Below are 18,828 nucleotides of genomic sequence, written 5' to 3' on the forward strand. Positions count from 1 at the left end.
CGCGAGCGAGTCCCGCGGCTGGGCCACGTCGTGGGTCACAGAGCTGGTCAGACGCCACCCAGGAAAGACACGTAGATCGTGGCCATTTTTTTCTCCGATCGAAGTGCGCACGGCGTCTTTTCCATCAAAGCGAAAGCGACGCTTCGTAGTGTGCAGTGAGGCGTCCGGGAAGAAACGCGGCGCTGCCGGGCGTAGGGAGACGCGAGGCGCTGACAGACCCGCCTCTCGCCTGTCGCTCTTCCCCTCAGTGTGAGATTGTCTTTTTGTTGCTGGCGTGGTTTGAGGCCGCGCCACGGAAGGAATGGACCGGATGGGCGAAAAGTGGGGGCGATAGGTAGGTGTTCGGAGGGTCCCCTCAAAACGACGCGGAGACGCCAGCTGAGCGCAACGAGAGGCCAGGCGACCTCACGGCCCAGCAACGCACCCCTCTCACGATCTACCCCTACCCTGGCCAAATCCACCGCTAAGGGTCGGAGGGTGGAGCCGCCAGATCTTCGCGCGAGACCAGCCCTGCGATTTCCCAGAAAGCCTCAGGCAATACCTTGACTTCGGCCAGGGAGCCACTTGAGGGCGGGCGGGGGGCGGGGCTTGCCCAGATATTTAGCGGCAACGGAGGCCACGCCCCAAGTCGGAAGTGACGGAGAAGAGCTAGCGCGTCGAAGATACCTCTATGGTTTTCCTCCCGTTCTTGAGTCGGGAAATGGCCGCTGTGTAGTTACAACGAAGATAAGTCTCGGGAACGGTGCTTTGGCGTGTCAGGTAGGCCTCGCGCTGCACTCATATCATTCAAGGGTAGTGAATGCCAAGGACGAATGAATATTGTTGAGTCTTTTGTGGGTGGCGGCAGGTTGGCGGCGACAGGAGAACCCAGGAGACGTTGTGCCGTTATTTATGCGTTTCTCCGTCAGTTTTCCTCAGGTTTTCGAGGCACTGTGGGCCGAAAAGGTGGGGGTGGGGTGAGCAGCGAGAACGGTGCGCGCGCGCGCGCGGCTGCAAACCTGGCTCGAGATCCAGAGACCGCGCGGCCTTCCCGTGCGCGTGCGCAGATCTCACTCTTCCACCCTTCCCCCATTTCCTTGGTCTGGACTTCTGCGCGCGCCCGATTGAACGCTCGCCCCGCGCACGCGCGCTTCCTCTTTTCTGGATTCCCCGCCTACGGCTCCCGAGGCTGCGAGGGGTACACTTGGGGTTTACCTCTCATTGGCTGGGATCGCCACCTTTCTTCCCGGCCGTTGGGGCTTTGATATAATAACTATGACCTGCAGCAAAGTGCACCGGGTAGGTTGACCCCTTTTCGCGTCGTTGTGAAACTCCTTTTGCTCGGCTTCACGCTACTTGTCGGTTTACGCCTCATTTTTGTTAGTCTACTTAGTCTTCGGATCCGGTTTTGCTGTCCCTGGTACCCACCCCGCATCCGCCCCGGGCCCTTGGTATTGCAGAATAATTTTCTCCGCGTTAATCTTCTCGGGCCTTGGCCACCCACTCTGTTTTGGAGGGACGTGCACTGTTGACTCTAGGAGTTGGAGCCTAGTTACCGTTTCCCAGCCTGGTGAGCCGGCCTTAGCTGATGGAGCCAAGAGTGGTCCGGCTACTCTTCGGCCGAAAGGGCCGTTCTCCGTTAGTACGACTGAAGCCATGTCCTTTCCACAAGCGACTCAGCCCCTTATATCGTGCTGGAAACGTCGCATCCATGATTGGTAGTTGGTGGGATAAATGGGTGGGAGTGGTGAGTTGAGATTGGGGACTTTGCCCTCATTTTAAGTTCCTAAGTTGCCTTTATTTACTTTTAAGATTTAGCTCAAAATCAAGCAGTACTATTGACAACTCCTTTACATGTCAAACTTTTTGAAGCGTTTTAGAATGGAAAAAATTAAGACCAAAGTTGAAGGCAAATACGACCAAAACTGACAAAAGAGAGTAGCTGCTTCAATCCTTTTGCAGCAGCGCCTTTAAATATATTTTTTGTTTGTTTTGTTTTGGAATTAAGCAAAACAAAATTCCTTATCCCTCATGTGAATTCTCATTCCAAATGGACTCTAGTTAAATGGTTGGGCTACTCTTTAGACAATAAAGAACCTTTACGTAGGAAAAACTGCTACAAGTTTACTTGCATGTTTTATATGATCCTAGCCCATTCAGGATAAATAATTTGATGGGAAGGATTGTGTTTGAAATAAATCACTGTGAACAACCTAAATCCTATCCTGATGGCATATAGCAACATACATGCCTTGTTACATTGTGGTAAACTGAAATTCCCCTTAATTTAGGTAATTAAAATGGTGGCAAAGGAGATTTAACTAGATCTGATTCTTGATTTGGAAGATTAATAGTATTTTTCGACTTGGAGACAGAGCTGTAAAAACTTACCAGTTGGTAGGCGTAGTTCCAGTTGAATTTGTTAACTAACTTACCCAGGCAGCTAGCTATGTGAGGAGGAGACGTATAGAAATAGTCTTTTCATTTCTGCCTAGAGCTTTGGATTCAGTATTTCCAGAAAGTACATTCAGAATCATTAGTGGAACATTAGCTGAATTCCACTTTGTAATTTACAGTGATTTATTAATTATCAAAGAAGTAGATAGGAGAATCAAAAAGTCCAACATATCTCTTGGTAGTAAGTGTGCTTAGGTTATACTTGTAGGTTATGAATTTGTTCATTTTTCACTTCTTAAACAGTGGTCATCAGTGTTACCTCAGAGTCTTAAGAATTTAATATTTTGACAATCCCCAGGACTGAAGAAAAACCTAATCAATAGACATTAAGGTAATAATAAAACGACCCTACATTTGTGTAATATTTTGGAGTTTTCAAATACTTTAATTTTACTTGATCCAGTATTTCTCCATTTATTAGGTGGAAGCCAAAAAGGTAGAACATTTGTTTAAGGCCATATGAACCAGGGAGTGCCCAACCTGGTCTAGAGTCAGGTTTTCCTTTTCTCATTTCTGTGCCCCCCTTTTTATTTAAAACAAGATGACAAGCTGGATAAAGAAATAAAAAGGTGACCAAACCTGTCATTTTTAAGCTTTTTAGTTACGGAAAATTTCAAGCACAGAAGTAGAATAGTGAACTCCCATGTTGTCTGGTTTTAATGATCATTGTTACCTGTTAAGTTAATTTACTTACCTTTTTCTGGAGTGTTTTAAAGCAAAATTCCAATCATTAAGCATTTCTTGAAAGATTTTGTAATGCTAATAATGATGTATCAAAAATATTCAAGGAGCCTTACAAGGATTAATTGAAGCAAAATTAATAATCTGCAGCAAAGACTGTTACAGATCAGCTTTACCAATAATAACTAATGTTTGAGTGCATACCATATGCCAAACATTAAGCTATTTACATTCATTAATTCAGTTCATTTAACCTTAAACCTGGAAATACCATTATTAGCTTTATTTTATACCTGTGGAAATTGAAACTGAAAGAGATTAAGGTAACTTGTCCAGTGTTGGGCGGTTAGTTAATGGTAAAGGCAGGATTTTGAACCTAGTCTATTGGAGTAATAGTCATGGGATGTTATTTATAGAATTTTTAAAGATGTAAATAGCCATAATTTGTTTACAAAAATCTGGAACCTGAACTCCCTGAATCTGCTAAAATAAAGTCTTGGCTCAAGTATGCTTGATAGGGTAACCTGAAAAATACATTTGGGAGGCTTCATCTTGCATATTTTGTTGAGGCCAGTTGTCTTTGCCTTTTTAATTATCTGTTTTCTGACCATTATTATTCCATAAAAGATAGGCTCTGTTAAGATATTTAAGAACTTTATTTAAAAAAAATGAAGCCCGATTTATTCTGTGCTCTTCACTGGTTGGTGATCCATTGGATAAAAATGCATGAAGCAATTTATTCTCTATCTCTTTCTACAACCTGGTTTTAAGGGATCTTGGTTGTAATGAAGGAAAGATTGCTTTGGCATTTTGAATTCTACATAAAGGTTATGGCGATATCAGGCACCTTTCAGGGTATTGGAGAGAGCACAGGAGTGGAATCAGGAGATGGTTAAATTGTGAGTTAACCATTTACACTCTGTGACCAAGGGCAGCCTAAAGGGGTAAATTTTTTCTCCCCCTAACTTGCATTTCTAGATGTTTGAGCCCAAAACTTAGACTTTAGGGACACTGTTGATTTTTCTTATTTTCTCACTCCATCTGCACCCAACTCCCTATGAGCAAGTACTGTTGACTGTACTTCCAAACCAGATTCTGGATTCGCTTTTTTTCCATCTTTAGTACTACCACCTTTTCCAGGCAAACTATTATATTGAATCTTCTAATTTGTCTCTGTGTTCTCCTCTCCATGTTGTCCATGCTTTACACAGCAGCCATTTAGAAATGTAAATCAGATGGTATGACTTCTGCCCTGATTAAACTTTCCAGGATCTTTCCATGACAGAATAAAATCTAGACTCCTTGCTCTAGCCTACTTACTAGATGCTATTTGATGTGGTTCATTCCTGCCTCTTCTGCCTTATCGCCTTGATCATAATGCCTCAACCTTCTTACTGGTTTTTCTGTCCTGAATTTGCTAACTTTGTGTCCTCTGCCTAGAATGTAGAAGAAAGCTCTTCTTTCTGTGGGTTTTTGCAGTGTTCCTGTCTTGAGCTTAAATATTACCTCCTTTTAGAGAGCCCAAGGATCCACCATAGTTGTCCTCCTGTCTACCTTTTCTTAACACATCCCTTGTTTGTTTTTTTGTTTTGTTGCTCTCTTCCACTCCTTGGACATAAGCTAGACGAGAGTAGGCAACTTAATGTCTCACTTAAACAATGCTGTATTTCTGACACTGGAACTATAGTGCCTGGTATGTAATAGGCACCTTGTTAATTCAAAGGAATTCTGAAAGCTTATAGTTCTCTTCATTTGAAAGATGAGGTTTATATGTAGCTCTTGAGATTATAAGAGTTAAATGAGGTGATTTTATTTAAAGTCACATAGCACAGTTATTGGCACATGGTTGGTATTTAGATGTTTAGTTTGCTATGATTTATTGGTTTCTTTTCCTCTAGTTGGTTTTTGGAGGGCAGAGGTCTCTTATGTAGTCATGTCTCCCTAATACACAGCACAGTACTCTTTGTACATAGACTTTTCGTTAAAAAAAATTAGCTGAATTGATTAGTCTTTGTACTGCCTATATTAGATGCTAAATATTACGTATATTGTGTGTCATATCTTACATATGATCACTGAGTTCTTAGTATGGATACTTGAATATATTTATAAATTGTGAACAAGAATATTTATCTACTGGTTTAACAGCCTACAGCCCCTCTCCTCCTCACTTTGCTATTTCTAGTGTATATTTATTTTCTTGGAACTTCAAAAAATCATGACTTGAGTAAAGAGAGATTTGGCACTTGGTTCTTGTCTGGATATATAGAAATTAAAATGAGCCTTTTAGACTTGTTTAGGGGATGTGTTAGCTAAAATGAACCTGTATCCCTTCCAGCAGTAACATCAGTAGTGCTGGACTTTTAGGTCAGAATAAAGTTTCATAACAACACGCCACTTCAGAAAATTAGTTTTTCTCTACCCACTTGGGAGATTTGATATATTTAAAATTATAAACATGCGTGTACTTTAGAAATCCTTTGTTTCTGATCCATGGCCCTTTGTTTTTGCTATTTTTTTTAGTATGTTTCTCTTAATTACTGGGTTCCCATTCTTCCTTCCTACCTTAACTCTGTTTTCCCTGGCAGTAGGGCCATGGGTATTTTAGAGGACACTGTTCTTGATTTACCAGTTTAATCTTATCATTTTTTCTACTTTGTATTTCTAATTTTACTGCCTTTTTTAATTGGATGGATTACTTGGTAAGATTCACAGATTTTCATAATAGTGTCTATATGTATTTTTTCGTTTGGGCTGGTTTATGAATTCTTTTGAGTATAGGCATCCAATCTTGTAGTCTTCAGGTTTTGCTCTCCTAATGTTTTTTGTCTACCTTTGCACATAATTGATGATTGCTGAATGTTATAAAGCTAACCTTTTCAGTATTGATAACTGCTTAATATTTTGTGCAAAATTTAAATTTATTTGAATAGTAATAGATTAGGAAGAGTATTGGCTTCCAATAGATATTTAATTTAGTGGCTGTTCTTTTATTGGAATGTCTGCTGTACATATATCAAAATGCTTTTAGGCACAAAGCTTAGAGTTACTGTGATGGCTGTTGTATAATTTGTAAAAAAAAATCCATTTCATATGAAACTAATCTGTATGAAAGGAAGTGGCCAAAAGAGAATAAGTAGCAAAGCATTAAAATCATGTTTTAGATAAGTTATAAACTATAGTGTTATGAATACTAATTACAGATAGGCCATGTTTTGATATACCAGTATGGCATTAGGTTAGTCACTTTGGAATTTTCTGATAGGATGACAGCATAGCCTATGTTTTGTACAAAAGTCCACATTGTTGAAATTAGAATTCAAGTATTTAAATTCAAACATAAAGCTGCCCTCAGTTTCGTGATACACTGTTGCATTCTGATTAAAATCAACAGTTAAGTTCTTTGAGCTTTTATGGTTAAAAGTTTATTTCCTAAATAGGTTTCCCCTTCCCTGAAATCATTAGTGCCTTTATTAAGAGTTTTTTGCAATGCTGAGTATAAAGTATTGTAAGCAATAGATATTTAATTTACCATAAATCAAACTCATATTTTTTATTTTTGCCAGGAATTTGAATTTAGAGTTTAGTTTCTCAGAACATTCTCTCCAGGAAGAATTTTACAGTATCTCAAAGACTTCACTTGACTGCTTGGTCCTGCATAAAACCCAAGGTAAATACCTTTCAGTTTTCTAGTTGTCAGTGTTGGCTTATTTGAGAAAATGTGACTTCTGTTAAACTCATGGTTCCAACTGAATGATTAAAAGTGATGTGGTCTGAAGATATTTTGTTTTTTGTTTTGTTGGCTTGTATGAAGTAAACCAGATTTTAAAAGTTAGGTTTAGGAAAAAGATTCTTAATCTCTCCTGCTTCTAAGTTGTGTGCTTGCTTCTACTTCAATAAACACATCTATTTAAAGACTCGGAACACACAAAGCTACTTAAAATAAAGCAAGGCAAAATAATCCTGCTTGTTTAATTCACCTTCCCTTATGTATGCAAGAGGCATTCCACAACTTGTCTTTTCCCCCCTTATGTTGGTGTTAAGGTAATTAAAGTTGATAGCTTATTATGTGCTAACCCTTGTATTAAGTGTATTACATACGTCAACTTATTTAGTCCTCACCGCAACTCTGAAGAACATACTGTTTTTATGTATTTCTTAGATTTAAGAGTGAGAGAAGACAAAGCTGATATTTGTCTGTTTGAGGATAGTTATGTTTTATTTTGAAACATTTGTCTGAAAACTTGAATCTGTCATTTGTATTTTTTGGTGAGGAAGTATGCAGATATTATCTCTTCTATAATTCAGTTCATCTTAGTACTTATAGATACTGTTTCATAATACTGAGCAAGGTAGATAAAATTAAAATATATTTGGTTGTAGGAGAGATGGTTTGAATGTATTGTAGGCTATTTAGTGAGTTGCTTTTATAGAAGTGATTACTAATTTTGAGTCATAAGTGACATTTGGAAATAATTATAGGAGATAAACTTGGGATATATATAATTTTGTGAAGAGTGGATCTTATAAGTTAATTAGTACTGTTACTGATTTCTGTATCCAATGAGGTTTAATTATTGCATTAGATACTAAATAGTGTTTAGAAAAGTTAGAATACTGGTGCCCAATTCTCTTTTTCTTGTTGCTCCAGTATCTCTTTCTTACAGCAATCTCTCCAGTTTCTTTTGTCTTTTATCCTTTTTCTTCATCTTACCCAAAAGCTACAGGGTGGACTAGGCATTGTCACATTAGTCCATTTTTATTCTGCACCCATGACTATTGAGAGCAGAGCCACAGCTGTTCAGAAACTTAGTGACCTTATTCTACTAGGAGACTACCCACCATTCCAAGTAGTACTACATTCTTGGAGTGGTCAATTGAGTCCCATTTCAAGGCCATAAAGCATTTGTGATGACAGTCTGGTAGGTTATTTTTCTTTAGTATTATGCCACTTATATTTTCTTTGTTTTAGGTTCCTTATCTGTAATATTCTATATTATTTATCTCTTTTATAGGAGAGGTAGTCATTTGTATTGGGTATGGAATAACATCGAACATACTGCTGTAGTCTGGTATTGCTTTTTCTGGCTTCTGCGGCTGCTGCCTCTTTGGATTGAGTCACGAACATAGGTGGGGCAGTCCATAGAAATCTTGTTATATCTTCAATATACACAGTACCTTTCATGCAGGTGAAAAATACAGTTTTAGTTAGGAATAATTGACTGACTTAGTACTCATTTGAAAAGAATGATGAATATTATCCTTTGAGAAACTTTTTGTTTTGGAAAATTCAATTTGTATCTGAAAATTTGCCTAACGTGAAACTTTTTCAATTGTGATTTTTAACACTTTTTTGCTCTCTCGTTTGACTAGGAGAAAAGAAATGGGTCGCTCCAATTCTAGATCACATTCTTCAAGATCAAAGTCTAGATCACAGTCTAGTTCTCGATCAAGATCAAGGTCACATTCTAGAAAGAAGAGATACAGGTGAATTATCATGGTTTTGATTTTTTTAATGATAATCATATCAGCTAATTATGGAGTGCTTATTATATCTGAAGTTAATATATTTTATTGTTAAAGAACCCTGTCAGATGGATCTATTGTTATCCTCATTTTAGAGTTGGAGAAAGTGAGAATTATCTAAGTTGTAAGTTAGTAAATGCAGAGCTTAGATTAGAATCCAGCTAGTCTGACTGTAGATCTCAGATTCTTACTGTACTGTGTACTATATGGTGTATTTTTTGTATTTATTTGTAATGTTAAGAGAGGAATTGAATAACAAGAATTAACTGGCAGTAAACAACCTTTGTATATTATTTCATAGTTTCCTATTATTTTCTGATTGAGGTTTCCTTAAGTTTTTCTTTTGTTAAAAATGATTAATACTTTTTGTCTTTCTTTGAATAGTAATACATACTTAGCATAGAAAATAGAAACTACAGGTTGAAAATAAAAGTGAACATAATGTCATTAAGAATTAATACTAGTTTATGATTTTTTTCTGTATTTTTCTAGGCCTATCTGCATTATATATTCATTTGGCCAATATTATTTCACTGATGAGTATTTGTGCAGTTAAAAATACTTTTACACTATCACTTTAAGTGCTTGCATAAGTTTAGTATAATGTGTTAGTGTGTTCTGTTGGATGTGTCTTTTTTCCCATTTTCTGTGCCTTCATTCATTTCTAAGGCCTTTAATTTATTCTCAGTATTTATCTTAGAAATGAGACTTTCTTCGTTGAAAACAGTAAACTTTTACCTTTGTACATGAGGTTTTTTTTATGTACATTTTTAGCTTTGACATTTGATTTATGTGTCATGATCAACCAGAAGTGTTTAGAATTGTAGGATGGAATAGTTCATTTTTATTGCATTGATATTTATTTCATTTTTAGTTCTAGGTCTCGTTCCAGGACGTATTCAAGATCTCGTAGTAGAGATCGTATTTATTCTAGAGATTATCGGCGAGATTACAGAAATAATAGAGGAATGAGACGACCTTATGGGTACAGAGGAAGGGGTAGAGGGTATTACCAAGGTGGAGGAGGTAGATATCATCGAGGTGGCTATAGACCTGTCTGGAATAGAAGACACTCTAGGAGCCCTAGACGAGGTCGTTCACGTTCCAGGAGTCCAAAAAGAAGATCCGTTTCTTCTCAAAGATCCCGAAGCAGATCTCGCCGGTCATATAGATCCTCTAGGTCTCCAAGATCATCCTCTTCTCGTTCTTCATCCCCATATAGCAAATCTCCTGTCTCTAAAAGACGAGGGTCTCAGGAAAAACAAACCAAAAAATCTGAAGGGGAGCCCCAAGAAGAGAGTCCTTTGAAAAATAAATCACAGGAGGAACCGAAAGATACATTTGAACATGACCCGTCTGAATCCATTGATGAGTTTAATAAATCATCAGCTACATCGGGTGATATTTGGCCTGGTCTTTCAGCTTATGATAATAGTCCCAGATCACCCCATAGTCCTTCACCGATTGCTACACCACCTAGTCAGAGTTCATCTTGCTCTGATGCCCCTATGCTCAGCACAGTCCACTCTGCAAAAAACACCCCCTCTCAGCATTCACATTCCATTCAGCATAGTCCTGAAAGGTCTGGGTCTGGTTCTGTTGGAAATGGATCTAGTCGGTATAGTCCTTCTCAGAATAGTCCAATTCATCACATCCCTTCACGAAGAAGCCCTGCAAAGACAATCACACCACAGAATGCTCCAAGAGATGAGGCTAGGGGACGTTCCTCATTTTATCCTGATGGTGGAGATCAGGAAACTGCAAAGACGGGAAAATTCCTTAAAAGGTAAGAACCAAAATAGAGAATTTAGATTATAGTATTAATACTTTAATTCTTTGAATTCTGTTTGGATTTACAAGACTTAAAATTGCATTATGATGTGTATATTTAGCTGTTTCTACTCATGACTTCTTTATAAGTTAATTCCACATTATTACTCATATTGTTAACTTTGGAAATTAAGTGTTTTCATAGAAACTGATTTATATTCCTTTTAATTTTATCCATTTTCAGTCAGTTCAGAAGAATGTAAACTGGAAAAATTAGTAGCATAAAGCATAACTAACTGATGACTAAAATGTTATAAAAATATGTTATAAAAATAACATTTTAGAGATTAGTTTTGTGTTACAGCATTGAAAGCTTATTTTTTTCAGCATTACAATGTGACATACGTAAATAATGCAGTTCTATTTTGTGTTTTTGTGTGGTATTTTAAACAATCCAGCTGCCGAATTTTAATCTGCCTTACCACAGAAGAGATACTGGTATTAGTGACATTTTAAAGATACTTTGTTTAAATTCTAATTTCGAGTGTTGCTAAAAAAGCTTAATGAAAACTGGTTGCTAATGTAGGGTGATTGACTTAAAAGTGGAAAATAGAGCAAGCATGCTATTTATGGTACAGTGCTGTACGATCTAGAATTAATTTCTTACTGAACTGATAGTTTTTACTTAATGCCAGAAATCATCATTTTTCTATGGCAAAGTATATGTGGATTATTGTGATTCAGAACTATTTATTTTAATGGTTAAGTAAGTGAAATAGTCTGAAAATTTGTACATAATCGTGAGTGGAATTGTAATAGATAAGTATACTGTTTACTAGTGGTTCTTAGCCTCAAAAATTAAAGTCAAGCTGTATTGTATGTTACAGAATCTCTGGAAATTTGGATTTGTTAGTGCAGAATTATGGACTATGACTGAATAGAACAGGTTTTTGAGAATGGCTTTACTTTTTAAACTTTAGGAAGTCTAATACATACATTTAAAAACTCAGTACATAAGTGCTGTAGAGATGTCTTTCGTATTTTTTAAAAGTAGAATCTGAAAAAGCACTGAAGTATTTTTTTTCTCTTACTACTGGTCCTGTGGTAATGGGCAACACATTTAAGTATGCAGGTTACCCACAATGAATGCAATCCAAAGTTACCATCCTCTTCTTTGCTTATTCACAGGTTCACAGATGAAGAGTCTAGAGTATTCCTGCTTGATAGGGGTAATACCAGGGATAAAGAGGCTCCAAAGGAGAAAGGATCCGAGAAAGGCAGGGCAGAGGGAGAATGGGATGATCAGGAAGCTCTAGATTACTTTAGTGATAAAGAGTCTGGAAAGCAAAAGTTTAATGATTCAGAAGGGGATGACACAGAGGAGACAGAGGATTATAGACAGTTCAGGAAGTCAGTCCTTGCAGATCAGGGTAAAAGTTTTGCTACTACATCTCACCGGAATACTGAGGAGGAAGGACCCAAGTACAAGTCCAAAGTTTCACTGAAAGGCAATAGAGAAAGTGATGGATTTAGAGAAGAAAAGAATTATAAACTGAAAGAGACTGGATATGTAGTGGAAAGGCCTAGCACTACAAAAGATAAGCACAAGGAAGACGACAAAAATTCTGAGAGAATAACAGTAAAGAAAGAAACTCAGTCACCTGAGCAGGTAAAGTCTGAAAAGCTCAAAGACCTCTTTGATTACAGTCCTCCTCTACACAAGAATCTGGATGCACGAGAAAAGACTACCTTCAGAGAGGAGAGCCCACTTAGGATCAAAATGATAGCCAGTGATTCTCATCGTCCTGAAGTCAAACTCAAAATGGCACCTGTTCCTCTTGATGATTCTAACAGGTAATTTCACAATGATGCCCAGTGAATAATCTGGGTGGTTAGTAATCCAGTTAATTGTTATTTTTTGAACATACTTCCCATTTTCGTATTCAAACCAATGGTATATTTTGTTTGTATGTGTGTTTGTACTGATATGTTCCAGACCTGCTTCCTTGACTAAAGACAGGCTACTAGCTAGTACACTTGTCCATTCTGTCAAGAAGGAGCAAGAATTCCGATCCATCTTTGACCACATTAAGTTGCCACAGGCCAGCAAAAGCACTTCAGAGTCATTTATTCAACACATTGTCTCCTTGGTTCATCATGTTAAAGGTATGTTTAGTGTTATGAATTAAGTTTCTCTTGCAAATAAAAGGAAACAAACAACTGTGTTAAATATTTAAAGTACCCCAGTGCTAGCAGGTGTACATAGACACCATAAAAAATTTAGAAAAATGAGTTTCATGAAAGATAATCAGTCTTGCTAGCATTAAAACATGAAAATATTTAATACAAAATGATTGAAATATTAGAGTTAAAATATATATCCTAAAAATTTGTATCGTGGTGAAACATGATGTAGGTTTATTTAATGGTAAAAGTATTTTTGAAATGAGCCCTTAATACCGTATTTGATGTGTGATTTAGGACAATATACTCTTGGCATAGATTTATAAGGAAGTGAGGCAGTATTGTTATTGAATATTGTCTAGTAAAAATTTCTTTTCAACTTTTAAAGAACCCCGAAGCCAGTGGAAAAACGGTATTGATTTCCTGTCTTGTTTTTGTGTTGCTTAATTTGTTATAATACTTAGCTTTTTTACATAAATAAACCAGAAAAAAAGTTATTAGGATTTTTAAACTGGAAAAAAGTTCAAGAAATTTAAAAGTAGATTAGTAGTTATTGCACTAATAGTGACTAATTAGGATAATAATGGTGAAATTTTTTTAGGTCCTAAAGATGATAAGGGTGTTCATTTCAACTAAAATAATGATGTTCTGTTTTCACCAGTATATAATTCTAGTTTCAAAGTTACTAATTTTCAAAGGTTTTAGGGTATGACTTTTTGGGCAATTAGATAGTTTTATTTTTGTTACTTTGTTTTTGTGTTTAAAAGGCAGCTTATTTATGAAAATAGGTTCTTACCCTGGAATCTCCATGGCTGTTGGTCTTAAAAGCCATTTTTTAAAAAAAAGTTTGTCTTTTGACATGAGAACAACTCATTATAATAGCTGAAACTTGTCACTAGCAGTTCTTTATGCACGTGATATTTCAAAACAGTGAACAGTTAATAAATTTCTATTTTGACTGTAATTATTTAAACATGGTAAAGAAACAGTTTTGTTATTTGGCTATAACTAAGTGAACCAGTTTATGACCATGTTATTGTGGTGCATAAAATATGAAACATTAACATTTTTTCTTTTTTCACCTTTTTTTGACCTGTCTCCACATTTTACAATATATTGCTGACTTTTGAGATCAGGTTTTGGTAAAAATTTTCCTTTTTCATTTTCTTTTTTTTTTTTTTTAAAGAACTGTAGTTATGTTTCATTTATTGGTATTGTGCAACCGATCTGAACAGCTCTTACTTAATTTAGAGCTGAAAATGCCCAGTGATGTTTTCTTTTTCATTGTAACTAGGTCCTGGAATATGTTTTGAAATGGCAAAATCCATGTTTCAAAGTAAAATAGCTGTTGAAAGATACAGGCAAAGTTGAATCTTCTGTCTTCCTGGCAAAAATGGCATAAAAACTGAGTTGCTAGCTCAAATTCCTGGGTTTCATGGAATTATGATTGAGGCACTACCCTTGTAGTGGCCGTTTCAAGTTTTAATGATTGGTTATGAGACATGTGCTGGATATTGGGCGGTAAGTTGACACAGATGTATGTTGACCTGTTAAGCAGATGGCTTGATTCGTAATGTAACATTTCATGACTTTATACGTCTTTCTATTTTACATTTACAGCATATTTTGAACTGATTTAAAAATTAATCAGTGTTGATATTACAAATTTTAAAATTGTTGAAAGAAAGACAAGGCAGTAATATCAAATGTACTGTCAGGTTTGCCAAGATGCCAGATTTGTGGGGTAATAGTGACTGATAATTGAAAAAGTGTTTTCCAATTGATATATAGCAGTATTCAGTTTTTTTCTTAAATACAATTTTTTTGTCAGTACAGTTCTTGATGAAATAATTCTATTAGTTTACTAAAACAGCTGTGTAGTTATTTCAGTATTTTTTTGTTTTCTGCAAATGATTGCTTGAAGTAACTTCATTAGTTCATATTGGCAAGGTACAAGGATATTCACGTATTACTGTTTTTGTTCTGTTTGAGGAAGTAGTGCACTATTGAAATGGATTTAGAGACTTCCAACTTGATCTATTGTTGTCGGATTATATGTAGTATTGACAGTGACCTGTGAGGAACTTTGTATCAGTTACTTGTTGAGGTACTAGAAGTTATGAAAGGGACAGGGTAAGAGCTCTTTGTAACACTTGATTCTCTTCTGCTAGGTTTCTTGAGTATTTTTATTTTCTTTTCACCTGCTACATGCCCTTCTGTCACAAATGAGAATCCCTCTTAAAGTAAAGATAACTAATAGGGCAGTTTTTCTCCTAAATCAACAGAGCAATACTTCAAATCAGCTGCAGTGACCCTAAACGAGAGGTTCACTTCGTATCAGAAAGCCACGGAAGAACATAGTACCCGGCAAAAGAGTCCCGAGATACACAGGTATGTGTACTATAGAATGGGCATATAAAAATGTTGTTTTGATAGGAAGACACTGTTGAAACAGATTATATTAGAACTGTGCTGTCAACATGATACAAACGAACTTTGGTTTTATTCCTGATTTATACCTTCAATAAATATATTTCCAGTCGTGAAAACTTTGTAATTTACTGTTTTTCTTCATTTTCAGTTTTGTTCGTTTAAACTGATTGTTAGAATTTAAAATACTTTTACCACTCCCCAGTATGGAATTAAATAGTTACCACATTTGTTTTTTGGGAGGGAGTTGAATGCCCAGAGTAACACTTGAATTTAATTTACTTCCAGTAAGTTTGTAAAATAAAAATGCTCGGTCAGAAGTAGAACTGTTCTTCATGAAAAGAGCATGAACATTGAAGCAGATAAGTATGTGCATAACCTGGCTCTGTCACTTCATTACATTGTGATGAACAAGTAATTTGATCCTGAACATTAGTACTTTTTCCATATACAAAATAAGAATAACCACTTATTTTGCAGGGTGGTGGTGACTATTAGTATTATTGGTTATGGAGGATCTAGCTTATTAATACACATTGGGTGTGGTTTTGGCTGTGATTGCTGAAGAAGCACTGGGAAGTTGCAGCTGACACATAAAATGGCGAGGAAAGGCACAGAATAAAACTGAAGATTGACTGATTATTTAATATTGGAGATTCTAAGGAATAAAAGATCCTATTTGCGTTTTCATCGAGGATAATGTATGATAATTGACACTTAAAATAATATTCAATTGAATCAAAACAAGTTTTTCCTTTTTTGATGATTAAAATAAGTCTGTTTTAAAAGGTCAGGCTTCATTTATATATTAAATCTGGTCTAAGCATTTCAATTCATTTTTAATGGAAATAGTTGTATTTCTTAATTGTCTGTTAGTAATTAGGTTAATAATCTTACTATGCTAAATTAGTTGATTAGGAGAGACATAACTGTTTAGTATTTCCTTTACAAAAATGGACAATTCTGAGGATATTTGGGAACCGTTAAGTTAATGTGACTACAAATAGACTTTATTTTACATGAAGGAGAATCGACATCTCTCCAAGTGCCCTGAGGAAGCATACCCGTTTAGCAGGGGAAGAAAGAGTTTTTAAAGAAGAAAATCAAAAGGTATGTTTTGAATGGACAGTTTTTTCATATGAAATTCAGCTTAGTGATACTGTGCCAAGCATAGTTTATTTAGACAAGATGTTTACAGATATCTTCTGTGTTTAACTTGTAAATATATATATTTATGGTAACGTATATAGTGTTCTTTCCTAAAAGAAATTAAGCTGACACAGTATGTAACCAAGAGTGATTTTTTTTGAGACTTTTTATGTGTTTATTTGAGCCGAGCTGACAGTATGTACTGGGAGCAAGATCTCTAATGCTTCCCAAACCAAGAGTGTTTTTTAAAAATGTAAATGGAAGGATGAAATTAGTTCTAAGAAGGGTAAAGAAACAATGGGTAGATAAAAGAAAATTATAAAAGCAATGATACAAATTGTTAGGGTTTCTATAAAGTTTTGAGGTGAAATGGATGAGGCAAGATAAATATTCCTTGATTTATGTGTGCCTAAATTAACATCTTTAGGTTCTTCACAGAGAATAAGAAGTAATCCCCATGCTATTGGACATTTTTGATTTGGACTAAGAAATAAGAACTGATTTACAAATGAATGTTTGAAATAAAAACTATATGTCACTGTTAGAATATTGTAGATTTTGGGGGATGCATGTTTTTAAACTTCGGAGCCTATGAATGACTGGCCGGAGAGTGCTCTGTGAGGATGGAATTTTGAGTCATTAGGGAGACTCTTGATACACTCTGATAATTCGAAATTGACATTTCTAGGTAGGCCAGTCATACGACAGACCATAAAAGTCTAGTAGAAATGTGGGGAAAGGTAGAAAGGGATTAACTGGTCAAAAAAGAGTTAGGTGACTTGGAAGTACTGCTTTGTTCCAATTCTGACTGTCACCGAATACTATCTCTGATATTTGGAAAACATTTAGCATTTTGGATGTTGGTTTTCATCAGAAAAATGAAAATAACATTTGTTTTGCAAAGTTGTTGAACAATGGGGCCATTATGAAATCATTGGCACTTTTATTAATAGAAGCTTTTATTAACAGTTGTGTACAAATTTTTTAGTAGGGCATCCTATTAACTTATTAGATATGGAATTTAAAGTTTAGAAAATGATTTCTTTACATGGGGCATGTTGATCTTGGAAAAATAGATTCTGAGAAGTGAATGCTAATTTTGACCTTTACTTTCCATACCTTAGATTCAGTATTGGTTTTGTTTTGCCAACAATTTAGTCTATCCTTGTGCTCTGACATTGAGTATTTTGCATCTTTCATTACTCAGACCAGATTTTGATCTGGAGGGGAAAAATAGTGATGACTGATGGATGGACAAGAGGATATGACGTTGTTTTTTAATCCATCTTCCTGTCTGAATGAACGATTAACGTGTTAATGTGAAATATATGTGTATAGTTTGGAACCTAAAACTACTTGCATTTGCATTAGCTTGTCACTTGTGGGCTTGGTATTACCTAGATTAATAGGGTTTTTGCTCTTGATTGGATTTTTCTTTGTTATCCTGGGAGTAAATAGGTGAGTAGTTGATATTTGGAGAAATGTTTATACTTTCAGGTTTTTGAATGCTTATGAATATTATAGCTAGACTTCCCAGAGTAAGTACTTCTTATTGTTGAATAGTAGCGAGGATGTCCACATTATTAGCATCTTACTGATGTGTAATTTTTCTTCATTCCTAGATTCCTCTTTCCATCTTCCTAAATTATATAGTATTTGAAAAAGCAATGGAACAAGAAGGAGGTGAATTGTGACCCAGTTAAACTAATGTCCGTTGCAATACCTGAATTGAGAAAGGGCAGTATATGGCCCAAGATACTGAGTACAGGATTGGGAATAATGTATTTCTGGCTTTGTTTCTATCCTTGTTCAACTTTAATTGGTTTCATAATGATACTCCACTTGCATGTTATGGAAATTACAGAATTCTTACTTTAAGTGGTTTTTATTGGGTTGGTTAACTTATTTGGAAAGAGCTTGATGATAACGAGGTTTAACTAATGAGAACCATTATTTTAGGATCCCTTAACTTTATAGGCAGATGGCTATACAACTATAGATTATAATCTCTCATTGTTAAAATATCTAAAAAACGATTTGCAAGGATGAAGGATGATAATGAAGAATGCTGAGTGGAAAAATAATTACATTTTATTGTGCAAAAATTTATTATGGATTTCTTTGAACCAAAACTTAGGACATTTTCAAGATAATTAGCTTTTAATAACTTTCCCAGTCTCACTGCACTTGTGTACACAAATGTTTAGTAAAAACACTTACATTTTTAAACAGAAACTAAGTATGGAAGTAGTTTGTCATTCTTTTTTTTCTGATACTAAAATGTCAGTTTAGAAACTGGCATAAAATTTGGCTAAATACATATTTTTTTCTGTATTTCCCCTGAAATCTGTATTTTGCATCTGTCTTTCATAGGGAGATAAAAAATTAAGGTGTGATACTGCTGATCTTCGGCATGACATTGATCGACGGAGAAAAGAAAGAAGTAAAGAACGGGGGGATTCCAAAGGCTCCAGGGAATCCAGTGGGTCAAGAAAGCAGGAAAAAACTCCAAAAGATTACAAGGAATACAAATCTTACAAAGATGACAGGTAATTTTTAAAACTGTCTGAATTAGGTTTTAGCTTCTAATTAGCCTTTAATAATTGTCAGCTTAATTGCTTTCAATTTTGACTGTGTAATCGAATGTTTAAA

At 35.8% G+C, this 18,828-nt stretch overlaps 1 protein-coding gene across 6 annotated transcripts in view; it reads left to right on the forward strand.

Annotated features, from left to right (window-relative positions):
- The first annotated feature begins 245 nt into the window (after nt 1-245).
- BCLAF1 (BCL2 associated transcription factor 1) overlaps nt 246-18,828 on the forward strand; it is a 28,454-nt gene continuing 9,871 nt past the window's right edge. For 2 of the 6 annotated variants that reach the window (XR_013992101.1, XM_081030591.1), the window contains exons 1-9: nt 246-759; nt 6,684-6,787; nt 8,491-8,604; nt 9,518-10,429; nt 11,602-12,267; nt 12,410-12,579; nt 14,883-14,988; nt 16,053-16,137; nt 18,550-18,725. Coding sequence is in view for 5 of the 6 variants with exons in the window: in XM_081030591.1 (XP_080886717.1) it covers nt 8,501-8,604; nt 9,518-10,429; nt 11,602-12,267; nt 12,410-12,579; nt 14,883-14,988; nt 16,053-16,137; nt 18,550-18,725 (2,219 nt within the window). In the remaining variant the exon portion in view is untranslated. Of the gene's footprint in view, nt 760-1,169; nt 1,279-6,683; nt 6,788-8,490; nt 8,605-9,517; nt 10,430-11,601; nt 12,268-12,409; nt 12,580-14,882; nt 14,989-16,052; nt 16,138-18,549; nt 18,726-18,828 lie in introns of those variants that run through there. The other 4 variants (XM_081030594.1, XM_081030593.1, XM_081030595.1 and 1 more) reach the window with 4 other exon arrangements.

This window comes from Rhinolophus hipposideros, assembly GCF_964194185.1.
Source record: "Rhinolophus hipposideros genome assembly, chromosome: 3".
Taxonomy (NCBI): domain Eukaryota; kingdom Metazoa; phylum Chordata; class Mammalia; order Chiroptera; family Rhinolophidae; genus Rhinolophus; species Rhinolophus hipposideros.